Source organism: Malaclemys terrapin, chromosome 18 (genome assembly GCF_027887155.1).
Source record: "Malaclemys terrapin pileata isolate rMalTer1 chromosome 18, rMalTer1.hap1, whole genome shotgun sequence".
Classification (NCBI taxonomy): domain Eukaryota; kingdom Metazoa; phylum Chordata; order Testudines; family Emydidae; genus Malaclemys; species Malaclemys terrapin.
This window is the reverse complement of record NC_071522.1, coordinates 22,064,624-22,082,711: the sequence shown is the minus strand read 5'-3', so window position 1 is coordinate 22,082,711 and position 18,088 is coordinate 22,064,624. Positions and strand designations below refer to the sequence as shown.

At 58.8% G+C, this 18,088-nt stretch overlaps 2 protein-coding genes across 2 annotated transcripts in view; one reads left to right on the top strand and one right to left on the bottom strand.

Moving 5' to 3' along the window:
* Positions 1-335, bottom strand: part of LOC128825862 (maestro heat-like repeat-containing protein family member 2A) — a 46,674-nt gene extending 46,339 nt beyond the window's left edge. Inside the window, exon 1 of the mRNA XM_054008699.1 lies at positions 182-335. Within this exon, the coding sequence (XP_053864674.1) occupies positions 182-335 (154 nt within the window). The remainder of the gene's footprint in view (positions 1-181) is intronic.
* Positions 258-13,083, top strand: NSUN5 (NOP2/Sun RNA methyltransferase 5). The gene is made up of 10 exons (XM_054008045.1): positions 258-426; positions 7,687-7,809; positions 7,899-8,070; positions 8,492-8,600; positions 9,058-9,196; positions 9,923-10,038; positions 11,024-11,202; positions 11,439-11,643; positions 12,005-12,163; positions 12,681-13,083. The coding sequence occupies exons 1-10, from the start codon at positions 334-336 to the stop codon at positions 12,790-12,792; spliced, it is 1,407 nt and encodes a 468-aa protein (XP_053864020.1). The 5' UTR covers positions 258-333; the 3' UTR covers positions 12,793-13,083.
* Positions 13,084-18,088: the final 5,005 nt, after the last annotated feature.

Here is an 18,088-nt window from a genome sequence, read left to right as displayed (position 1 = left end):
GCACCAGACCAGGCCCCAGCACGCGGTGCCCGCTGTTACCCACAATGCACCAGGCCAGGCCCCAGCGCGCGGTGCCCGCTGTTACCCACAATGCACCAGACCAGGCCCCAGCACGTGGTGCCCGCTGTTACCCACAATGCACCAGGCCAGGCCCCAGCGCGCGGTGCCCGCTGTTACCCACAATGCACGGGGCTCGCGCGCATGTCCTCGCCGGTCACGCCCCCGTCGCGCGTTTCGCGGGGGCGGGGCCTCGCGGAGCGGCTGTGCCGGAAGTCGGGCGCGCTGTCTGTGGCGCGTGGGTCGCACTGCCGGGTACGGGGGCCGGGACGGGCCATGGCGCTCTACACCGCGGCCGCCTCTGTCCTGGACGGGCTGCAGCGCCGGGACGGCGCCCTCAAGACTCTGGTGTACAAGAGCCGCTTCCAGGTCGCGGGGCTGGGCCGTGGGGCCGGGCTGGGGGGCCGAGCCAGGCAGGGGGTGGGGGATATTGGGGGGCTAGGGGCAGGTATTGGGGATATTGGGGGCAGAGCTGGGCAGGGGTGGGGGATATTGGGGGGCTGGGGGGAGGTATTGGGGATATTGGGGGCAGAGCCAGGCAGGGGTGGGGGATATTCTGGGCTGGGGGCAGGTATTGGGGATATTGGGGGCAGAGCCAGGCAGGGGTGGGGGATATTCTGGGCTGGAGGCAGGTATTGGGGATATTGGGGGCAGAGCTGGGCAGGGGTGGGGGATATTCTGGGCTGGAGGCAGGTATTGGGGATATTGGGGGCAGAGCCAGGCAGGGGTGGGGGATATTCTGGGCTGGGGGCAGGTATTGGGGATATTGGGGGCAGAGCCAGGCAGGGGGTGGGGGATATTGGGGGGCTGGGGGCAGGTATTGGGGATATTGGGGGCAGAGCTGGGCAGGGGTGGGGGATATTGGGGGGCTGGGGGGAGGTATTGGGGATATTGGGGGCAGAGCCAGGCAGGGGTGGGGGATATTCTGGGCTGGGGGCAGGTATTGGGGATATTGGGGGCAGAGCCAGGCAGGGGTGGGGGATATTCTGGGCTGGGGGCAGGTATTGGGGATATTGGGGGCAGAGCTGGGCAGGGGGTGGGGGATATTGGGGGGCTGGGGGCAGGTATTGGGGATATTGGGGGCAGAGCCAGGCAGGGGGTGGGGGATATTGGGGGGCTGGGGCAGGTATTGGGGATATTGGGGGCAGAGCTGGGCAGGGGTGGGGGATATTGGGGGGCTGGGGGGAGGTATTGGGGATATTGGGGGCAGAGCCAGGCAGGGGTGGGGGATATTCTGGGCTGGGGGCAGGTATTGGGGATATTGGGGGCAGAGCCAGGCAGGGGTGGGGGATATTCTGGGCTGGGGGCAGGTATTGGGGATATTGGGGGCAGAGCTGGGCAGGGGTGGGGGATATTCTGGGCTGGGGGCAGGTATTGGGGATATTGGGGGCAGAGCTGGGCAGGGGTGGGGGATATTGGGGGGCTGGGGGGAGGTATTGGGGATATTGGGGGCAGAGCCGGGCAGGGGTGGGAGATATTCTGGGCTGGGGGCAGGTATTGGGGATATTGGGGGCAGAGCCAGGCAGGGGTGGGGGATATTCTGGGCTGGGGGCAGGTATTGGGGATATTGGGGGCAGAGCCAGGCAGGGGGTGGGGGATATTGGGGGGCTGGGGGCAGGTATTGGGGATATTGGGGGCAGAGCCAGGCAGGGGTGGGGGATATTGGGGGGCTGGGGGCAGGTATTGGGGATATTGGGGGCAGAGCTGGGCAGGGGGTGGGGGATATTGGGGGGCTGGGGGCAGGTATTGGGGATATTGGGGGCAGAGCTGGGCAGGGGTGGGGGATATTCTGGGCTGGAGGCAGGTATTGGGGATATTGGGGGCAGAGCTGGGCAGGGGGTGGGGGATATTGGGGGGCTGGGGGCAGGTATTGGGGATATTGGGGGCAGAGCCAGGCAGGGGGTGGGGGATATTGGGGGGCTGGGGGCAGGTATTGGGGATATTGGGGGCAGAGCTGGGCAGGGGTGGGGGATATTGGGGGGCTAGGGGCAGGTATTGGGGATATTGGGGGCAGAGCTGGGCAGGGGTGGGGGATATTGGGGGGCTAGGGGCAGGTATTGGGGATATTGGGGGCAGAGCTGGGCAGGGGTGGGGGATATTCTGGGCTGGAGGCAGGTATTGGGGATATTGGGGGCAGAGCTGGGCAGGGGGTGGGGGATATTGGGGGGCTGGGGGCAGGTATTGGGGATATTGGGGGCAGAGCCAGGCAGGGGGTGGGGGATATTGGGGGGCTGGGGGCAGGTATTGGGGATATTGGGGGCAGAGCTGGGCAGGGGTGGGGGATATTGGGGGGCTGGGGGGAGGTATTGGGGATATTGGGGGCAGAGCCAGGCAGGGGTGGGGGATATTCTGGGCTGGGGGCAGGTATTGGGGATATTGGGGGCAGAGCCAGGCAGGGGTGGGGGATATTCTGGGCTGGGGGCAGGTATTGGGGATATTGGGGGCAGAGCTGGGCAGGGGTGGGGGATATTCTGGGCTGGGGGCAGGTATTGGGGATATTGGGGGCAGAGCTGGGCAGGGGTGGGGGATATTGGGGGGCTGGGGGGAGGTATTGGGGATATTGGGGGCAGAGCCGGGCAGGGGTGGGAGATATTCTGGGCTGGGGGCAGGTATTGGGGATATTGGGGGCAGAGCCAGGCAGGGGTGGGGGATATTCTGGGCTGGGGGCAGGTATTGGGGATATTGGGGGCAGAGCCAGGCAGGGGGTGGGGGATATTGGGGGGCTGGGGGCAGGTATTGGGGATATTGGGGGCAGAGCCAGGCAGGGGTGGGGGATATTGGGGGGCTGGGGGCAGGTATTGGGGATATTGGGGGCAGAGCTGGGCAGGGGGTGGGGGATATTGGGGGGCTGGGGGCAGGTATTGGGGATATTGGGGGCAGAGCTGGGCAGGGGTGGGGGATATTCTGGGCTGGAGGCAGGTATTGGGGATATTGGGGGCAGAGCTGGGCAGGGGGTGGGGGATATTGGGGGGCTGGGGGCAGGTATTGGGGATATTGGGGGCAGAGCCAGGCAGGGGGTGGGGGATATTGGGGGGCTGGGGGCAGGTATTGGGGATATTGGGGGCAGAGCTGGGCAGGGGTGGGGGATATTGGGGGGCTGGGGGGAGGTATTGGGGATATTGGGGGCAGAGCCAGGCAGGGGTGGGGGATATTCTGGGCTGGGGGCAGGTATTGGGGATATTGGGGGCAGAGCCAGGCAGGGGTGGGGGATATTCTGGGCTGGGGGCAGGTATTGGGGATATTGGGGGCAGAGCTGGGCAGGGGTGGGGGATATTCTGGGCTGGGGGCAGGTATTGGGGATATTGGGGGCAGAGCTGGGCAGGGGTGGGGGATATTGGGGGGCTGGGGGGAGGTATTGGGGATATTGGGGGCAGAGCCGGGCAGGGGTGGGAGATATTCTGGGCTGGGGGCAGGTATTGGGGATATTGGGGGCAGAGCCAGGCAGGGGTGGGGGATATTCTGGGCTGGGGGCAGGTATTGGGGATATTGGGGGCAGAGCCAGGCAGGGGGTGGGGGATATTGGGGGGCTGGGGGCAGGTATTGGGGATATTGGGGGCAGAGCCAGGCAGGGGTGGGGGATATTGGGGGGCTGGGGGCAGGTATTGGGGATATTGGGGGCAGAGCTGGGCAGGGGTGGGGGATATTGGGGGGCTGGGGGCAGGTATTGGGGATATTGGGGGCAGAGCTGGGCAGGGGTGGGGGATATTCTGGGCTGGGGGCAGGTATTGGGGATATTGGGGGCAGAGCTGGGCAGGGGTGGGGGATATTGGGGGGCTGGGGGGAGGTATTGGGGATATTGGGGGCAGAGCTGGGCAGGGGGTGGGGGATATTGGGGGGCTGGGGGCAGGTATTGGGGATATTGGGGGCAGAGCTGGGCAGGGGGTGGGGGATATTCTGGGCTGGGGGCAGGTATTGGGGATATTGGGGGCAGAGCTGGGCAGGGGTGGGGGATATTCGGGGCTGGGGGCAGGTATTGGGGATATTGGGGGCAGAGCCAGGCAGGGGTGGGGGATATTGGGGGGCTGGGGGCAGGTATTGGGGATATTGGGGGCAGGGGTGGGGGATATTCGGGGCTGGGGGCAGGTATTGGGGATATTGGGGGCAGAGCCAGGCAGGGGTGGGGGATATTCTGGGCTGGGGGCAGGTATTGGGGATATTGGGGGCAGAGCCAGGCAGGGGGTGGGGGATATTGGGGGGCTGGGGGCAGGTATTGGGGATATTGGGGGCAGAGCTGGGCAGGGGTGGGGGATATTGGGGGGCTGGGGGCAGGTATTGGGGATATTGTGGGCAGGGGTGGGGGATATTGGGGGGCTGGGGGCAGGTATTGGGGATATTGGGGGCAGAGCTGGGCAGGGGTGGGGGATATTCTGGGCTGGGGGCAGGTATTGGGGATATTGGGGGCAGAGCTGGGCAGGGGTGGGGGATATTCTGGGCTGGGGGCAGGTATTGGGGATATTGGGGGCAGAGCTGGGCAGGGGTGGGGGATATTGGGGGGCTGGGGGCAGGTATTGGGGATATTGGGGGCAGAGCCAGGCAGGGGTGGGGGATATTCTGGGCTGGGGGCAGGTATTGGGGATATTGGGGGCAGAGCCAGGCAGGGGTGGGGGATATTGGGGGGCTGGGGGCAGGTATTGGGGATATTGGGGGCAGAGCTGGGCAGGGGTGGGGGATATTCTGGGCTGGGGGCAGGTATTGGGGATATTGGGGGCAGAGCTGGGCAGGGGGTGGGGGATATTGGGGGGCTGGGGGCAGGTATTGGGGATATTGGGGGCAGAGCTGGGCAGGGGGTGGGGGATATTCTGGGCTGGGGGCAGGTATTGGGGATATTGGGGGCAGAGCTGGGCAGGGGTGGGGGATATTCGGGGCTGGGGGCAGGTATTGGGGATATTGGGGGCAGAGCCAGGCAGGGGTGGGGGATATTGGGGGGCTGGGGGCAGGTATTGGGGATATTGGGGGCAGAGCTGGGCAGGGGTGGGGGATATTCGGGGCTGGGGGCAGGTATTGGGGATATTGGGGGCAGAGCCAGGCAGGGGTGGGGGATATTCTGGGCTGGAGGCAGGTATTGGGGATATTGGGGGCAGAGCTGGGCAGGGGTGGGGGATATTGGGGGGCTAGGGGCAGGTATTGGGGATATTGGGGGCAGAGCTGGGCAGGGGTGGGGGATATTGGGGGGCTGGGGGCAGGTATTGGGGATATTGGGGGCAGAGCTGGGCAGGGGTGGGGGATATTGGGGGGCTGGGGGCAGGTATTGGGGATATTGGGGGCAGAGCTGGGCAGGGGTGGGGGATATTCTGGGCTGGGGGCAGGTATTGGGGATATTGGGGGCAGAGCTGGGCAGGGGTGGGGGATATTCTGGGCTGGGGGCAGGTATTGGGGATATTGGGGGCAGAGCTGGGCAGGGGTGGGGGATATTGGGGGGCTGGGGGCAGGTATTGGGGATATTGGGGGCAGAGCTGGGCAGGGGTGGGGGATATTGGGGGGCTGGGGGCAGGTATTGGGGATATTGGGGGCAGAGCTGGGCAGGGGTGGGGGATATTCTGGGCTGGGGGCAGGTATTGGGGATATTGGGGGCAGAGCTGGGCAGGGGTGGGGGATATTGGGGGGCTGGGGGCAGGTATTGGGGATATTGTGGGCAGGGGTGGGGGATATTGGGGGGCTGGGGGCAGGTATTGGGGATATTGGGGGCAGAGCTGGGCAGGGGTGGGGGATATTCTGGGCTGGGGGCAGGTATTGGGGATATTGGGGGCAGAGCTGGGCAGGGGTGGGGGATATTGGGGGGCTGGGGGCAGGTATTGGGGATATTGGGGGCAGAGCCAGGCAGGGGTGGGGGATATTCTGGGCTGGGGGCAGGTATTGGGGATATTGGGGGCAGAGCCAGGCAGGGGTGGGGGATATTGGGGGGCTGGGGGCAGGTATTGGGGATATTGGGGGCAGAGCTGGGCAGGGGTGGGGGATATTCTGGGTTGGGGGCAGGTATTGGGGATATTGGGGGCAGAGCTGGGCAGGGGGTGGGGGATATTGGGGGGCTGGGGGCAGGTATTGGGGATATTGGGGGCAGAGCTGGGCAGGGGGTGGGGGATATTCTGGGCTGGGGGCAGGTATTGGGGATATTGGGGGCAGAGCTGGGCAGGGGTGGGGGATATTCGGGGCTGGGGGCAGGTATTGGGGATATTGGGGGCAGAGCCAGGCAGGGGTGGGGGATATTCTGGGCTGGAGGCAGGTATTGGGGATATTGGGGGCAGAGCTGGGCAGGGGTGGGGGATATTGGGGGGCTGGGGGCAGGTATTGGGGATATTGGGGGCAGAGCTGGGCAGGGGTGGGGGATATTGGGGGGCTGGGGGCAGGTATTGGGGATATTGGGGGCAGAGCTGGGCAGGGGTGGGGGATATTCTGGGCTGGGGGCAGGTATTGGGGATATTGGGGGCAGAGCTGGGCAGGGGTGGGGGATATTGGGGGGCTGGGGGGAGGTATTGGGGATATTGGGGGCAGAGCTGGGCAGGGGTGGGGGATATTGGGGGGCTGGGGGCAGGTATTGGGGATATTGGGGACAGAGCTGGGCAGGGGTGGGGGATATTCTGGGCTGGGGGCAGGTATTGGGGATATTGGGGGCAGAGCTGGGCAGGGGTGGGGGATATTGGGGGGCTGGGGGCAGGTATTGGGGATATTGTGGGCAGGGGTGGGGGATATTGGGGGGCTGGGGGCAGGTATTGGGGATATTGGGGGCAGAGCTGGGCAGGGGTGGGGGATATTCTGGGCTGGGGGCAGGTATTGGGGATATTGGGGGCAGAGCTGGGCAGGGGTGGGGGATATTCTGGGCTGGGGGCAGGTATTGGGGATATTGGGGGCAGAGCTGGGCAGGGGTGGGGGATATTGGGGGGCTGGGGGCAGGTATTGGGGATATTGGGGGCAGAGCCAGGCAGGGGTGGGGGATATTCTGGGCTGGGGGCAGGTATTGGGGATATTGGGGGCAGAGCCAGGCAGGGGTGGGGGATATTGGGGGGCTGGGGGCAGGTATTGGGGATATTGGGGGCAGAGCTGGGCAGGGGTGGGGGATATTGGGGGGCTGGGGGGAGGTATTGGGGATATTGGGGGCAGAGCTGGGCAGGGGGTGGGGGATATTGGGGGGCTGGGGGCAGGTATTGGGGATATTGGGGGCAGAGCTGGGCAGGGGGTGGGGGATATTCTGGGCTGGGGGCAGGTATTGGGGATATTGGGGGCAGAGCTGGGCAGGGGGTGGGGGATATTCTGGGCTGGGGGCAGGTATTGGGGATATTGGGGGCAGAGCTGGGCAGGGGTGGGGGATATTTGGGGCTGGGGGCAGGTATTGGGGATATTGGGGGCAGAGCTGGGCAGGGGTGGGGGATATTGGGGGGCTGGGGGCAGGTATTGGGGATATTGGGGGCAGAGCCAGGCAGGGGTGGGGGATATTCTGGGCTGGGGGCAGGTATTGGGGATATTGGGGGCAGAGCCAGGCAGGGGTGGGGGATATTCCGGGCTGGGGGCAGGTATTGGGGATATTGGGGGCAGAGCTAGGCAGGGGTGGGGGATATTCGGGGCTGGGGGCAGGTATTGGGGGATGAGCCGGGCAGGGGGGCTGGGCCCCCAGGCTCACCGGGCCTGTCCCCACAGAACGTGAAGCAGCTCTATGCCCTGGTGTCCGAGACCCTGCGCTACTCACCCGTGCTGGACTCCATCATGGACGGGGCTGCCCTGCTGAAGGCTGAGAAGAAGCTGCCCCCACACCTGGCCAAGGTAAGGCCTGGCCCTGCCCAGCCTGTCTTGGGGGGATGCTCTGGGCTGGTGGCCCTGGGCTGGGCCTGACCCACTCAGTCTTGCTGCAGGTGCTGGTGTACGACTTGCTCTTTGGCAAGGGTCTGAAGTGCGGGGGCCGCTGGAAAGTGCTGGTGTTGAAGCATCGGGCCCGGCTGCAGGCAGAGCTTGCCCGTCTCAAGGTGCGCAGGAAGGTGAGCTGCAACGAGGATCTGCTGGCTCCCACAGAGGGGGTGATCCAAGGTGAGTGTGGGGGCTCTCCCCAGCAGGTGGGCCTCTAGATTGGGGTGAGACCCTACAGGATTCCTATGCCCACCTCTGCCTGGATGGTGGCTTGTGACTGCTTCTGCAGTGGGAGGGTGTGCTGTAGTTCCTGGCTTCTTCAAGGATATTCTCTGTACTTGTGCCATCATTTCACTAGGGATACGGGTCATGTATGGGGCAGTGATTTCCAGGTTCATTCTTTGGGGTATTGGGTCTGTTTGCGCTGGGCTCCTGGTTAACCTGTGACTTAGTAAATGGACTTGCAGACTGGGCTAGGCGTGACCTGATCTGTCTCTTCCATCTCTGTCTGATGCTTGGAACCAGCTGGAGTATTCTTGTATCTCAGGTGATTTGGGAAAAGGGATTGTGTGTGTCTAACCTGTTTGTTTTGCTTCCCCAGCCCTTCAAGTGCCACGTTATGTCCGAGTGAACACCCTGAAAACTTGCAAGGATGATGTGGTCGACTACTTCAAACGCCAGGGCTACTCCTACCTGGGCAGGGCAGACAGGTAAGGCCATTCCTGGCCTGTCCCTGGACCCTGCGCTCTGGTCTTCACTGACCTGCCAAGCTGATAGCCCCAGATGGGAGATGGGGGAGTCCTTGCACCTACTGTAGTGACCTTCCAGACAATCAAGGGTTGGCACCGCAGGAAGCCATAAGCCATTCTCTTTGTGAAGGGGAGGAGCAGAGCCTTGTGTGTGGAAGAGAATGAGATGGGTAGGGACACTATCTTCAGTATTGGCAGTGGATGGGTTGGAGCTTCTAGAGTGATGCTCTGTGCCCTGGATTCTGCTCAGCGACTCGGCTGGCCTTGAGATAGGGTCGGAGTATGGGCTTTAGTTGGCTCATGAGAAAGGGAGAAGTCTGTAGCTGGCCTCTGAAGGACTTTTGAGCTTGGGGGAATCAGGATGTGTGTTCCACTAAACCCGTCTTCTCCCTCCCCACGCCCTGCTGTCTCTGGGTAGAATGGAGGAGCTGAGCTCCCTCTCAGGGAAGCAATTCCTCTTGGATCCCCACCTGCCGGAGCTGCTTGTCTTCCCGCCGCAGACAGACTTCCATGAGAACCGGCTGTACGTCGCAGGGCATATCATACTGCAGGACAAGGTGTGGGGCGCTGGAGGGAGAAGAGAGAAGTACCAGGGGGTGGTTCTGGTGTGGAATGGAGTGAGGCGTGGTGATGGGTGTCATAAGGCTATACAGGAAGGATGAATGTTGTTTTTAGGCCACAACCCCCACATACTTTGTAGCAAACTAGAGCTAAAATCTGTGGCTTTCTGGTGCAACAACTTAAGATAGATCTAAGAAGTGGTGACCTTTAATGGGGCAGAATGGCCTAGATACGACCCTGAAAGATCATGCGGTTCCCATAGTTTACAACATGCTGGAGATTTTTGTACTGACAGCTTCTAACTGCACTGTAGAAATTGTCTGGGGCAAACTGGGAGATGCAGGAGGTACTTTGGGGTTGTGGGATAAGGACCCCAGCTGGGTGTTTCTGCTAAAGAGCTATGAAATAGTTAAGCTTATCAACTCTGAAACCTAATGATGCTAGTTAAATGTCAACACCCCATCAAGACAAATGGGAGCAATTTGTGTCAGTCTCAGGCTTACTGCAGACTGAGGCAGCTGGCACGGCGTTGGAAGGCTATCTCCATAACCGTGAGGGTGACAAAGTCGTGTTTTTATGGAAGTTTTGATTCCCCAGCCGGGGGTGGATTCTGTGGCTGTGGAATGACTTAGGGGAGTGGTCTGACGAGATGGGGGTAAGTGTCTGTATTGGGGAGGTAGATACTGCAGGTGCAGAGCTGTGACTGGTGGTGTCTCTTCCAGGCCAGCTGCCTTCCTGCCTTCCTTCTGAGTCCCCCCTCGGGCTCCCATGTAATCGATGCCTGCGCTGCCCCCGGGAACAAGACCAGCCACATGGCTGCCATCCTGAAGAACAAGGGGTGAGTGCGAGCTGCAGGACGGAGCTGTGTGGGTGAGGGCTGCCTGCTGTTGTGATAAGCAATTTTCCCAGGGCAGGGCACTGAAACTCTATCCTAGCAGCCGTTCTGATGAGGAAAGGAGCCTTGGGAGGGAGGGACACATGCTGTCTTTGGCCTCCGTTCTGCTCAGAGCCCTCTGGGTCCTGCGACAACCGGGGTGTTGATTCTGCAGCTCAGCCTGACTTCTCTGGCAGGGAACACGAGTAGGAACTGCACCCATCATGGGGTTAAAAGCAGGACTACACAAGGGAAAGGGGCAAGTACTTGGGGAGCGGGCATTTTGCCTCTCGCATGTGGGAACTGGGAGTTGTTGTCAGCTTGTCTTGTTAGCTCTGTCCTTGCCTGAAATCAGTCCGGGATTGGGCAGCGTCTGCGGGGACTGGTGGCAGAGCACCAGCTGGAGAGTGAGGCTTGGCAACCAAAGACTCAGATTGGCAGCCATTAATACAGAGTCAAAAGGGATCATCAGATCATCTACTCTGGCTTCCTGTACGTCACAGACCACCTGCACACTAACGCAACAGCCAGAATGAGACTGAAGCAGTACAGCCCGCCGGAGACTCGACTGTTCTGTGTCACAGGGAGAGGGTAGGAGGGACCGAGGTGCAGCAGTGCCCGAGGCCCCTGCAATGGCAGGGAAACTATTAAGATATACCCAGATGTTCCTGGCAAGTAACCTGTACCCACCCACTGCAGAGAGAGGTGACCCCCCCCCTCCTCCCCCAGCACGCTGCCGGCTGTGCTCCAGCTCCTCCTGCAGTGGTGGGAAGGACATGCTGTACTCCGGGGGGAAGCGGGTTAATCGACTTAGGGATGCACTCGGCCAAAACTGCTTTTGGTTGTCCGAGGTTTTCTGCATGTCTGGGGTGGTGGGCCTGGCAGTGAAGGCAGGGCCCGGTCTGCTGGGTAATGATTCCTGTATTCCTCTTTGGGGCATTACATTCAGGCAGATCTTCGCCTTTGACCTGGACCCCAACCGCTTGGCCACCATGAGCACCATGCTGGTGCGGGCTGGGGTTAGCTGCTGTGAACTGGCCAACCAGGACTTCCTGACAGTTGACCCCAGTGACCCAAAGTACAGCAATGTGACCTACATCCTCCTGGACCCCTCATGCAGCGGCTCAGGTAAGGGGTGGGGGGTAGGCCAGGCCTGTGCAGTACAAACAGGGTGATGGTTATACCCACCTGGTGTACCTGGCTGTGAGTCTCTCTCAAGGATTCGCTGAAGTCAGTGGGCTTGGTGGAGAATGGGCCTTCGGATGCAGAGCCTGGAGCAGGGGGGAGCCCAGCAGCTGGGTGATACAGGTGCCTGAATTGGAGCCCAGCTTGTCCAGGCCTCTCTGATAGTCTCTTCCCCCCAGGAATGGTGAACCGGCTGCCAGCTGAGGAGAGTGCCCCCAGCTCGGAGCGGCTGCGGGCGCTGGCTAGGTTCCAGCGCAAGGCCCTGAGCCATGCTCTGCGCTTCCCTGCCCTCCAGCGCCTGGCTTACTCCACGTGCTCGGTGCAGCAGGAGGAGAACGAGGACGTGGTGTGGGATGTGCTCCAGGAGCACGGCACGGCGTTCAGGTACAGACACTTGGGCTGTAGCTGGGTCTGCAATAACCAGGCAGTGTGTGGGGGTGCCTGTGGCGAGATGGAAGTGGAATTGTCCACTGGGTGGGGGACGAGCCAGGCAGCATTGTTAGTATCTGCTCACTGCGTTTCCTGTTTGGGGGGGGGGGGGGGGGAAGGGGACTGAAGGCATCGTTTGGGGCAGCTCTGAGGCCCAAGGACTGTAGCCAGTGGTTCCCGTGGCAGAGCACAGTGGGAAGAGGCAGGTTTCCCCTGCCTCACCGTCACAGGCCACTGGCCAGCCGGGCACTTAGGCGGAGCGGGCCGTGGCTGGCTGGGTCACTGAGCTTCGTTGTGATCTTGCCCCCATTCACAGGTTGGTAAATGTACTGCCTTCCTGGCCCCATCGAGGCCTCGCCACCTTCCCAGGTGCGGAGTGCTGCCTCCGAGCCTGCCCTGCAGCCACGCTGACAAACGGCTTCTTTGTTGCCGTGCTGGAGAGGCAGCAGGAATGCACCCGCCAGGACTCCTCCAGGTGAGAGCTGGGGCTCGCCCTGATTAGAAATCCTCCGTTCGATGTGGTGTGGGGAGGCTGGCAGCACCATGCCCTGGGCTGAGTCATGGCCATTGTGCAGGCAGTCAGACAGTGCCCCTGGGCTGGGGGCACTCACAGGGGCGGGATTCCGGAAGAAGTGGGTTTGAAGGAGCTCCTTGACCCTGAGGCGAGGTTACCATCTAGCTGTGGGCAGTGAGCTGCAGGGCCTTCGGGAAGGACATAGATGGGAGGTGATGGAGAGAAGGTAGCTTGGGGTGGGGTTGGGGGGAGATTGTGCTGACTCCAGGGGCGGGTGGGGTGGGGCTGGGCAGGAGGAGTCGGGTGCCAGACTAGCGGAGTTGTCAGTGTCGATGGAAGCGAGGCTGGGCAATGAAGTCTGGTGGCGGGGTGGCCAGTCTGTTGGAGCAGCAGCTGGGGCACTGCTGTGTTGGGAAGGTGATTTTGTCCTGCCAGTAACTCATGCTGCTTTGGGCTCTCCTCCGCCTGTTGCTTCCAGCTCCCTTCCTGCTGAGGTGGACGGTGGAGCAGAGAGATCCCAGGATGGAGAGGGAAGGGGCCCTCGCGCTACCCGCAAGAAGAGGCGGAAGAAGAGCCAGTGTGTGAAATAAGGACTCGTGATGGGAGCTGCGGTGGCCCTGTGGTGGCAGCCTTAGAGCCAAGCTTCTGCCAGCTGCCTGCCTGCCTGTCCCGCTGCCAGAGCTCGGAGCCCTGAGGCGTCAGGCCTGTGCTGCTGGCAAGCTTTCCCTCCACGTGGCCAGTCAGAGCAGGCTGTTCGGGCAGCACCTGGTGCTGTCGAAGGGGGATGTCTGACCCGCTGCCAGCCCAGCGGCTGGAAGGTGCTCTGGCCCCAGCAGTGCACCCAGCCTGGGTCAGTGTGGAAGTAAAGCTTTCCAACCTGTTTCGGGTTTTGTCTTGAGTGAGTTTCTCTGAGCCCAGCCTGTGCTGCAGTGTGGGCCCCGGGGCCACCCCCTGAGCAGGGGCTCAGACTCCTACCTGCTCTCCGATTGGCTCTTTTGTGAGGGTAGCACACAAACCATGACTCTACGCAATCCATCAGCTCCCCTTGGCAAGCCGGTGTCTTGACCAGTAGACAGGCATGGGCCAGGCTACGGTGTTGTTTGGGCCTTCGTGTCTCTCTGTCAGGAACTGCTTTCTGGCCACCCGGAGTTTTGCGCCTGTGTGGGGTTGAGCATCAACTTTGTCCGACTCTTACTGGTCTTTTCTGTGGCTGGAGGCCAGCAAAGCCTGTAGGTGAGAGCTTGGCTGCATTGGAGGGGGAGAAAAGTGACTGTCAATAGCTGGGAGGCAGCAGTGCAGTGGATTGGGGTGAGGAATGACAGCTGGGTCTAGAGAAGCTGAACTCAAAGGGGGCAGATCCGTGGCTGCTGTGAGGCTCATGAAAGCACCACCCCTTTCTCTGCGAGCCGGGAGCACTGCTCCCGTCCTTAGCAGCCAGCCCCAGGACAGCCTTGGGAGGAGGCGTTTCAACTGCCCAATGACCCCCCTCAATGCTTCCCTGCCCCATGCCTGTGTCGAGTTCGCTCAGTGCTGCACACTGGGCTACCTCCTGCAGCCCCCCCACAGCTTCGCTCCTCCTGCGCTGGCTACACGTGAGCACAACGCAGCCTCCCTCCGTACAGCAGGGCCGTGCCTGAGAGACACGCCGGTTACATTGAAGAACCCTGGGCTACTGCCGAAGCCCCGCCCACCGGCACCCAGTGGGCGAAACTCTGCTTTGGGGTAGATGTGCTAGCGATGTGGGTGTGTTTAGCTTGAAGAACGCAATCCGCTCCCTCAGAAGCGCTGCAGCTGTTCCAGTGCAGAGGATTCTAGGCTCCCCACCTCTCCGAGGACACAGCTGGTATTATTTCTGTGCTTGTGTTCCAGGGGACAGGAGTTTGCTCACCTGGCTAAAATGAGCTCCGCGAGGAATGTGCGTTCTTTCTGCCTGTAGCCGTCTGGCCAGCTGAGTTAAGGGACTGTGCAGAACTTTGGAAACCAAGGCACCACACGGAAGGGCCAAAACTTCAAACCCTGGTTTTTCACTTGGGTGTTTCACTTGATGCCTTAGAGGACCCTGATTTTCAACATGTCTCAAGTTATACTTGAAATGCTGCCTCATTTAACAACTCCAGGCTGCGGTGACTGGAGTGGAGGTAGGGAAGCCAGCACTCCCACTGATAGCTGAGAGTTCAGTACTTCACACAAGTGCTCTTGTTTTTCAGCAGGTCTCTAAGGGTAGGACCTAGCTCAAAACACCAGCCTTGGCTTCTGGCTTCCTTTTTCATCCTGTCTCCTACTAGCAGGGCCCATTCTATTATTATATTAAAAATGGTCAATTCAACTCTGAGAAGAATTTTTTTTTCCTCACAATTTGTACCGAAGCTGTGAACTCAGTCCCAAGGGCTGAAATGAGGCCACAAATGTAGTACAATTAAAAGGCAATGGACATTTAACAGAACTATCCAAAGTTATAATTAGCAGGCCAAAAAAGAGCTACCCAAGGAGCACTCGCGGTGGATTAGGCCACAGCAGAGAAGCTACATGAATTTTTTGCATCAGTCTTCATGGCTGAGGATGTGAGGTAAGTTCCCACACCTGAGCTGTTCTTTTTAGGTGACCAGTCTGAGGAACCGTCCCAGATTGAGGTGTCATTAAAAGAGGTTTTGGAACTAATTTATCATAAGTCACCAGGACCAGATGGCATTCACCCAAGAGTTTGGAAGGAACTCAAATGTGAAATTGCAGAACTAGTAACTGTGGCTTGTAACCTATGATTTACATCTGCTTCTGTACCCAAGGACTGGAGGATAGCTAATGTGATGCCAATTTTTAAAAAGGGCTCCAGAGGTGACCCTGACTTCAGTACCAGGCAAACTGGTTAAAACTATAGTAAAGAACAGAATTGTCAGACCCAGAGATAAATGTAATTTGTTGGGGAGGAGTCAATATGATTTTAGTAATCTGTGCCTCACCAATCTACTAGAATTTTTTGAGGTGGTTAACAAGCAGGTGGACAAGGGGGATCCACTGGATAAAGTGCACTGAGATTTTCAGAGAGCTGTCATGGGATAAGAGGGAAGGTTCTCTCATGGATCGGTAACTGGTTAAAAGATAGGAAACAAAGGGTAGGAATAAATGGTCAGTTTTCAGAATGGAGAGAGGTAAATAGTGATGTCCACAAGGTCTTTACTGGGACCAGCACTATTCAACATATTAATAAATGATCTGGAAAAAGGGGTAAAAAGTGAGATGGCAAAATTTGCAGATGATACAAAACTACTCAAGATAGTAAGTCCCAGGCAGACTGCGAAGAGCTACAAAGGGATCTCAGAAAACTGGGTGGTTGGGCAACAGATTGGCAGATAAAATTCTAAGTTGATAAATGCAAATTAATACACATTGGAAAACATAATCCCAACTATATATATAAAATGATAGGGTCTAAATTATCTGTTAACCTTCAAGAAAGGGATCGTGGAGTCATTGTGGATAGTTCTCTGAAAACATCTGCTCAAGGTGCAGCAGCAGTCAAAAAAGCAAATAGTGTGGAAAATCATTAGCAAAGGGAGAGAAGACAGAAAATCTCTTATTTCCTCTATATAAATCTGTGGTTCACCCACACCTTGCCTACTGCATGCAGATGTGGTCACCCCATCTCAAAAAAAGTATATTGGGATTGGAAAAGGGCAACAAAATGATTAGGGTTATGGGATAGCAACTGTCTGAGGAGAGATTAATAAGACTGGGACTATTCAGCTTGGAAAAGATGACTAAGGGGGGATATGATAGAGATCTATAAAATCATGACTGGTGGGGAGAAAGTAAATAAGGAAGTGTTATTTCCCCCTTTTCATAACACAAGAACTAGGGGTCACCAAATGAAATTAATAGGCAGCAGGTTTAAAGCAAACAAAAGGAAGTATTTTTTCACACAATGCACAGTCAACCTGTGGAACTCTTTGCCAGAGGAGGTTGTGAAGGCCAAAACTATAACAGGATTAAAAAAAGAACTAGATAAGTTCATGGCAGATAGGTCCATCAATGGCTATTAGCAGGGATGGTGTCCCTAGCCTCTGTTTGCCAGAAGCAGGGAATGGGCGACGGGATGGATCACTTGATGATTCCCTGTTCTGTTCATTCCCTCTGGGGCACCTGGCATTGGCTGCTGTCAGAAGACAGGATATTGGGCTAGATGGACCTTTGGTCTGACCCAGTCTGGCTGCTCTTATTCTGGTTAATGCATTAACAGAGAGACCCCTGCCTGATGGATTAGGAGGAAACCTCATGTGGAGGACAGATTATCCTATTTGTACTTAAGGGGCAGTTTCTTGCACTTTCCTGTGAAGTGTCTGGTACTGTACTGGCTGCTGGCAGACAGGACACTGGCTTTGATGAGCCTCAGGTCTGAGCATCTGGCATTTGTGATGTTCCCAAGCTCTTCCCTAGTCTAGGACTGAGTTGGCTCTGGAATTTAGCTCTGCTGGCAAAGTCCTTCCCCTGTTCTGCAAAGGCGTTCTGCTTGGTTTCTGTGGTATTGGTTAGCGCTGGTAAGATGTACTACAAACATTCTGAATTCTTGTTGCTATAGGCTCATTCTGGCAGGGGCAGCGAAGGTCAGAGCCAGTATTATGCACATGGCCGTAGGAGCATGTTATGGGCAGCATGCACGTGGCTAAGGTTTTGCTTCAGAAACTTGGACCCTCCCAGTACTTCTAGCTGAAAGTGGAAGGGCAGTGTCACCGCAGTGCTGGTCTAGACCCAGGGTAGGGCTGTTCCAAGGTTGAAGTGCTTTTGAGGTTGTCTTGTCTATTTCTAGAACTTGCTCTCGGCAAGGTGCGTTCACTGCCTCCTCCAGGCAGCATGAATCGTTTCTATCTGGAAGCAGGGGACCTTCAGCTTTAGCACAGCTCCACACCTACAGACGCTTTTACCACCCGACTAAAGGGCACAGAGCCCCTCTTCCCACAGGGCCAGGCTAGGGCCCCCTCTTCTGTACTATCTGCAGACTACAGGTAAATAGCATCCTACTCAACAGCTCTTGAGCTTAGCTGCATATTCTAGTGAGGGCAGGATCGAGCCAGGGCAGGGAAGTTCTACCAATTTTGTTGTATTAACCACCCACAAGGATTGATTTGTGAACAGCAGCTGACAGGATCACCTCACCCCAGCTGGGAGCAAGGTGCACTGACACCAAGGGGGTGGCCAGTCTGATGAGCACAAAGCAGCCCCAGGGGTTCTCAACACTTTTTGGTGACCTCAGAGTGCAGCCACCAATGCTTGCTGGTGGCCGCTCTGACATTTTCCTAAAATATTTAACTTTAGGAGAAACAAATAAATACACGTCCAAATCATTCACTGATAGATGTGGGTGTTTTTGCAGACTCAATAATAAAAATGTATTTTGGTGCCTTTGGTCCCCACTGGCTCTCCACCCATCACCTCTGGCCCCCAATGCCTCTCCCTGCTCCCCCACCCCCTTAGGCCTCCACAGCCTGCCCCCACTGCCTCTCCATCCTCACCTGGGTTCCCACTGCTCCCCCCCTCCATTGCCAAGCTCCCTTTTGCAGCCTTGCACTCCAGCCTCACCCCGCTCCTTGCCTCTTGACTACAGTGGCCAGTAAGGCCAGCCCTGCTGAAGCCCAGAGCCCTGCAATTGAAGCTGTGGGGGAGGGGTGCTGAATCATGGATCCCACTGCCAGGGTTAAGCTTGCCCCCAGAACCCTGCAGCTGAAGGGGGTGGGGGTTTAAACCCATCACCAGAGCCTCTGGCCGAACCAGGGGACAGGGGCTGAAGCCCACTGCTAGAAGCCCCTGGTGGCCACATTTGAGAAATGCTGCTCTAGAACACCACAGCGCGGGTATCACTGCCTGAGCCGGCCCTTTCCATCTCAGGCATGGACA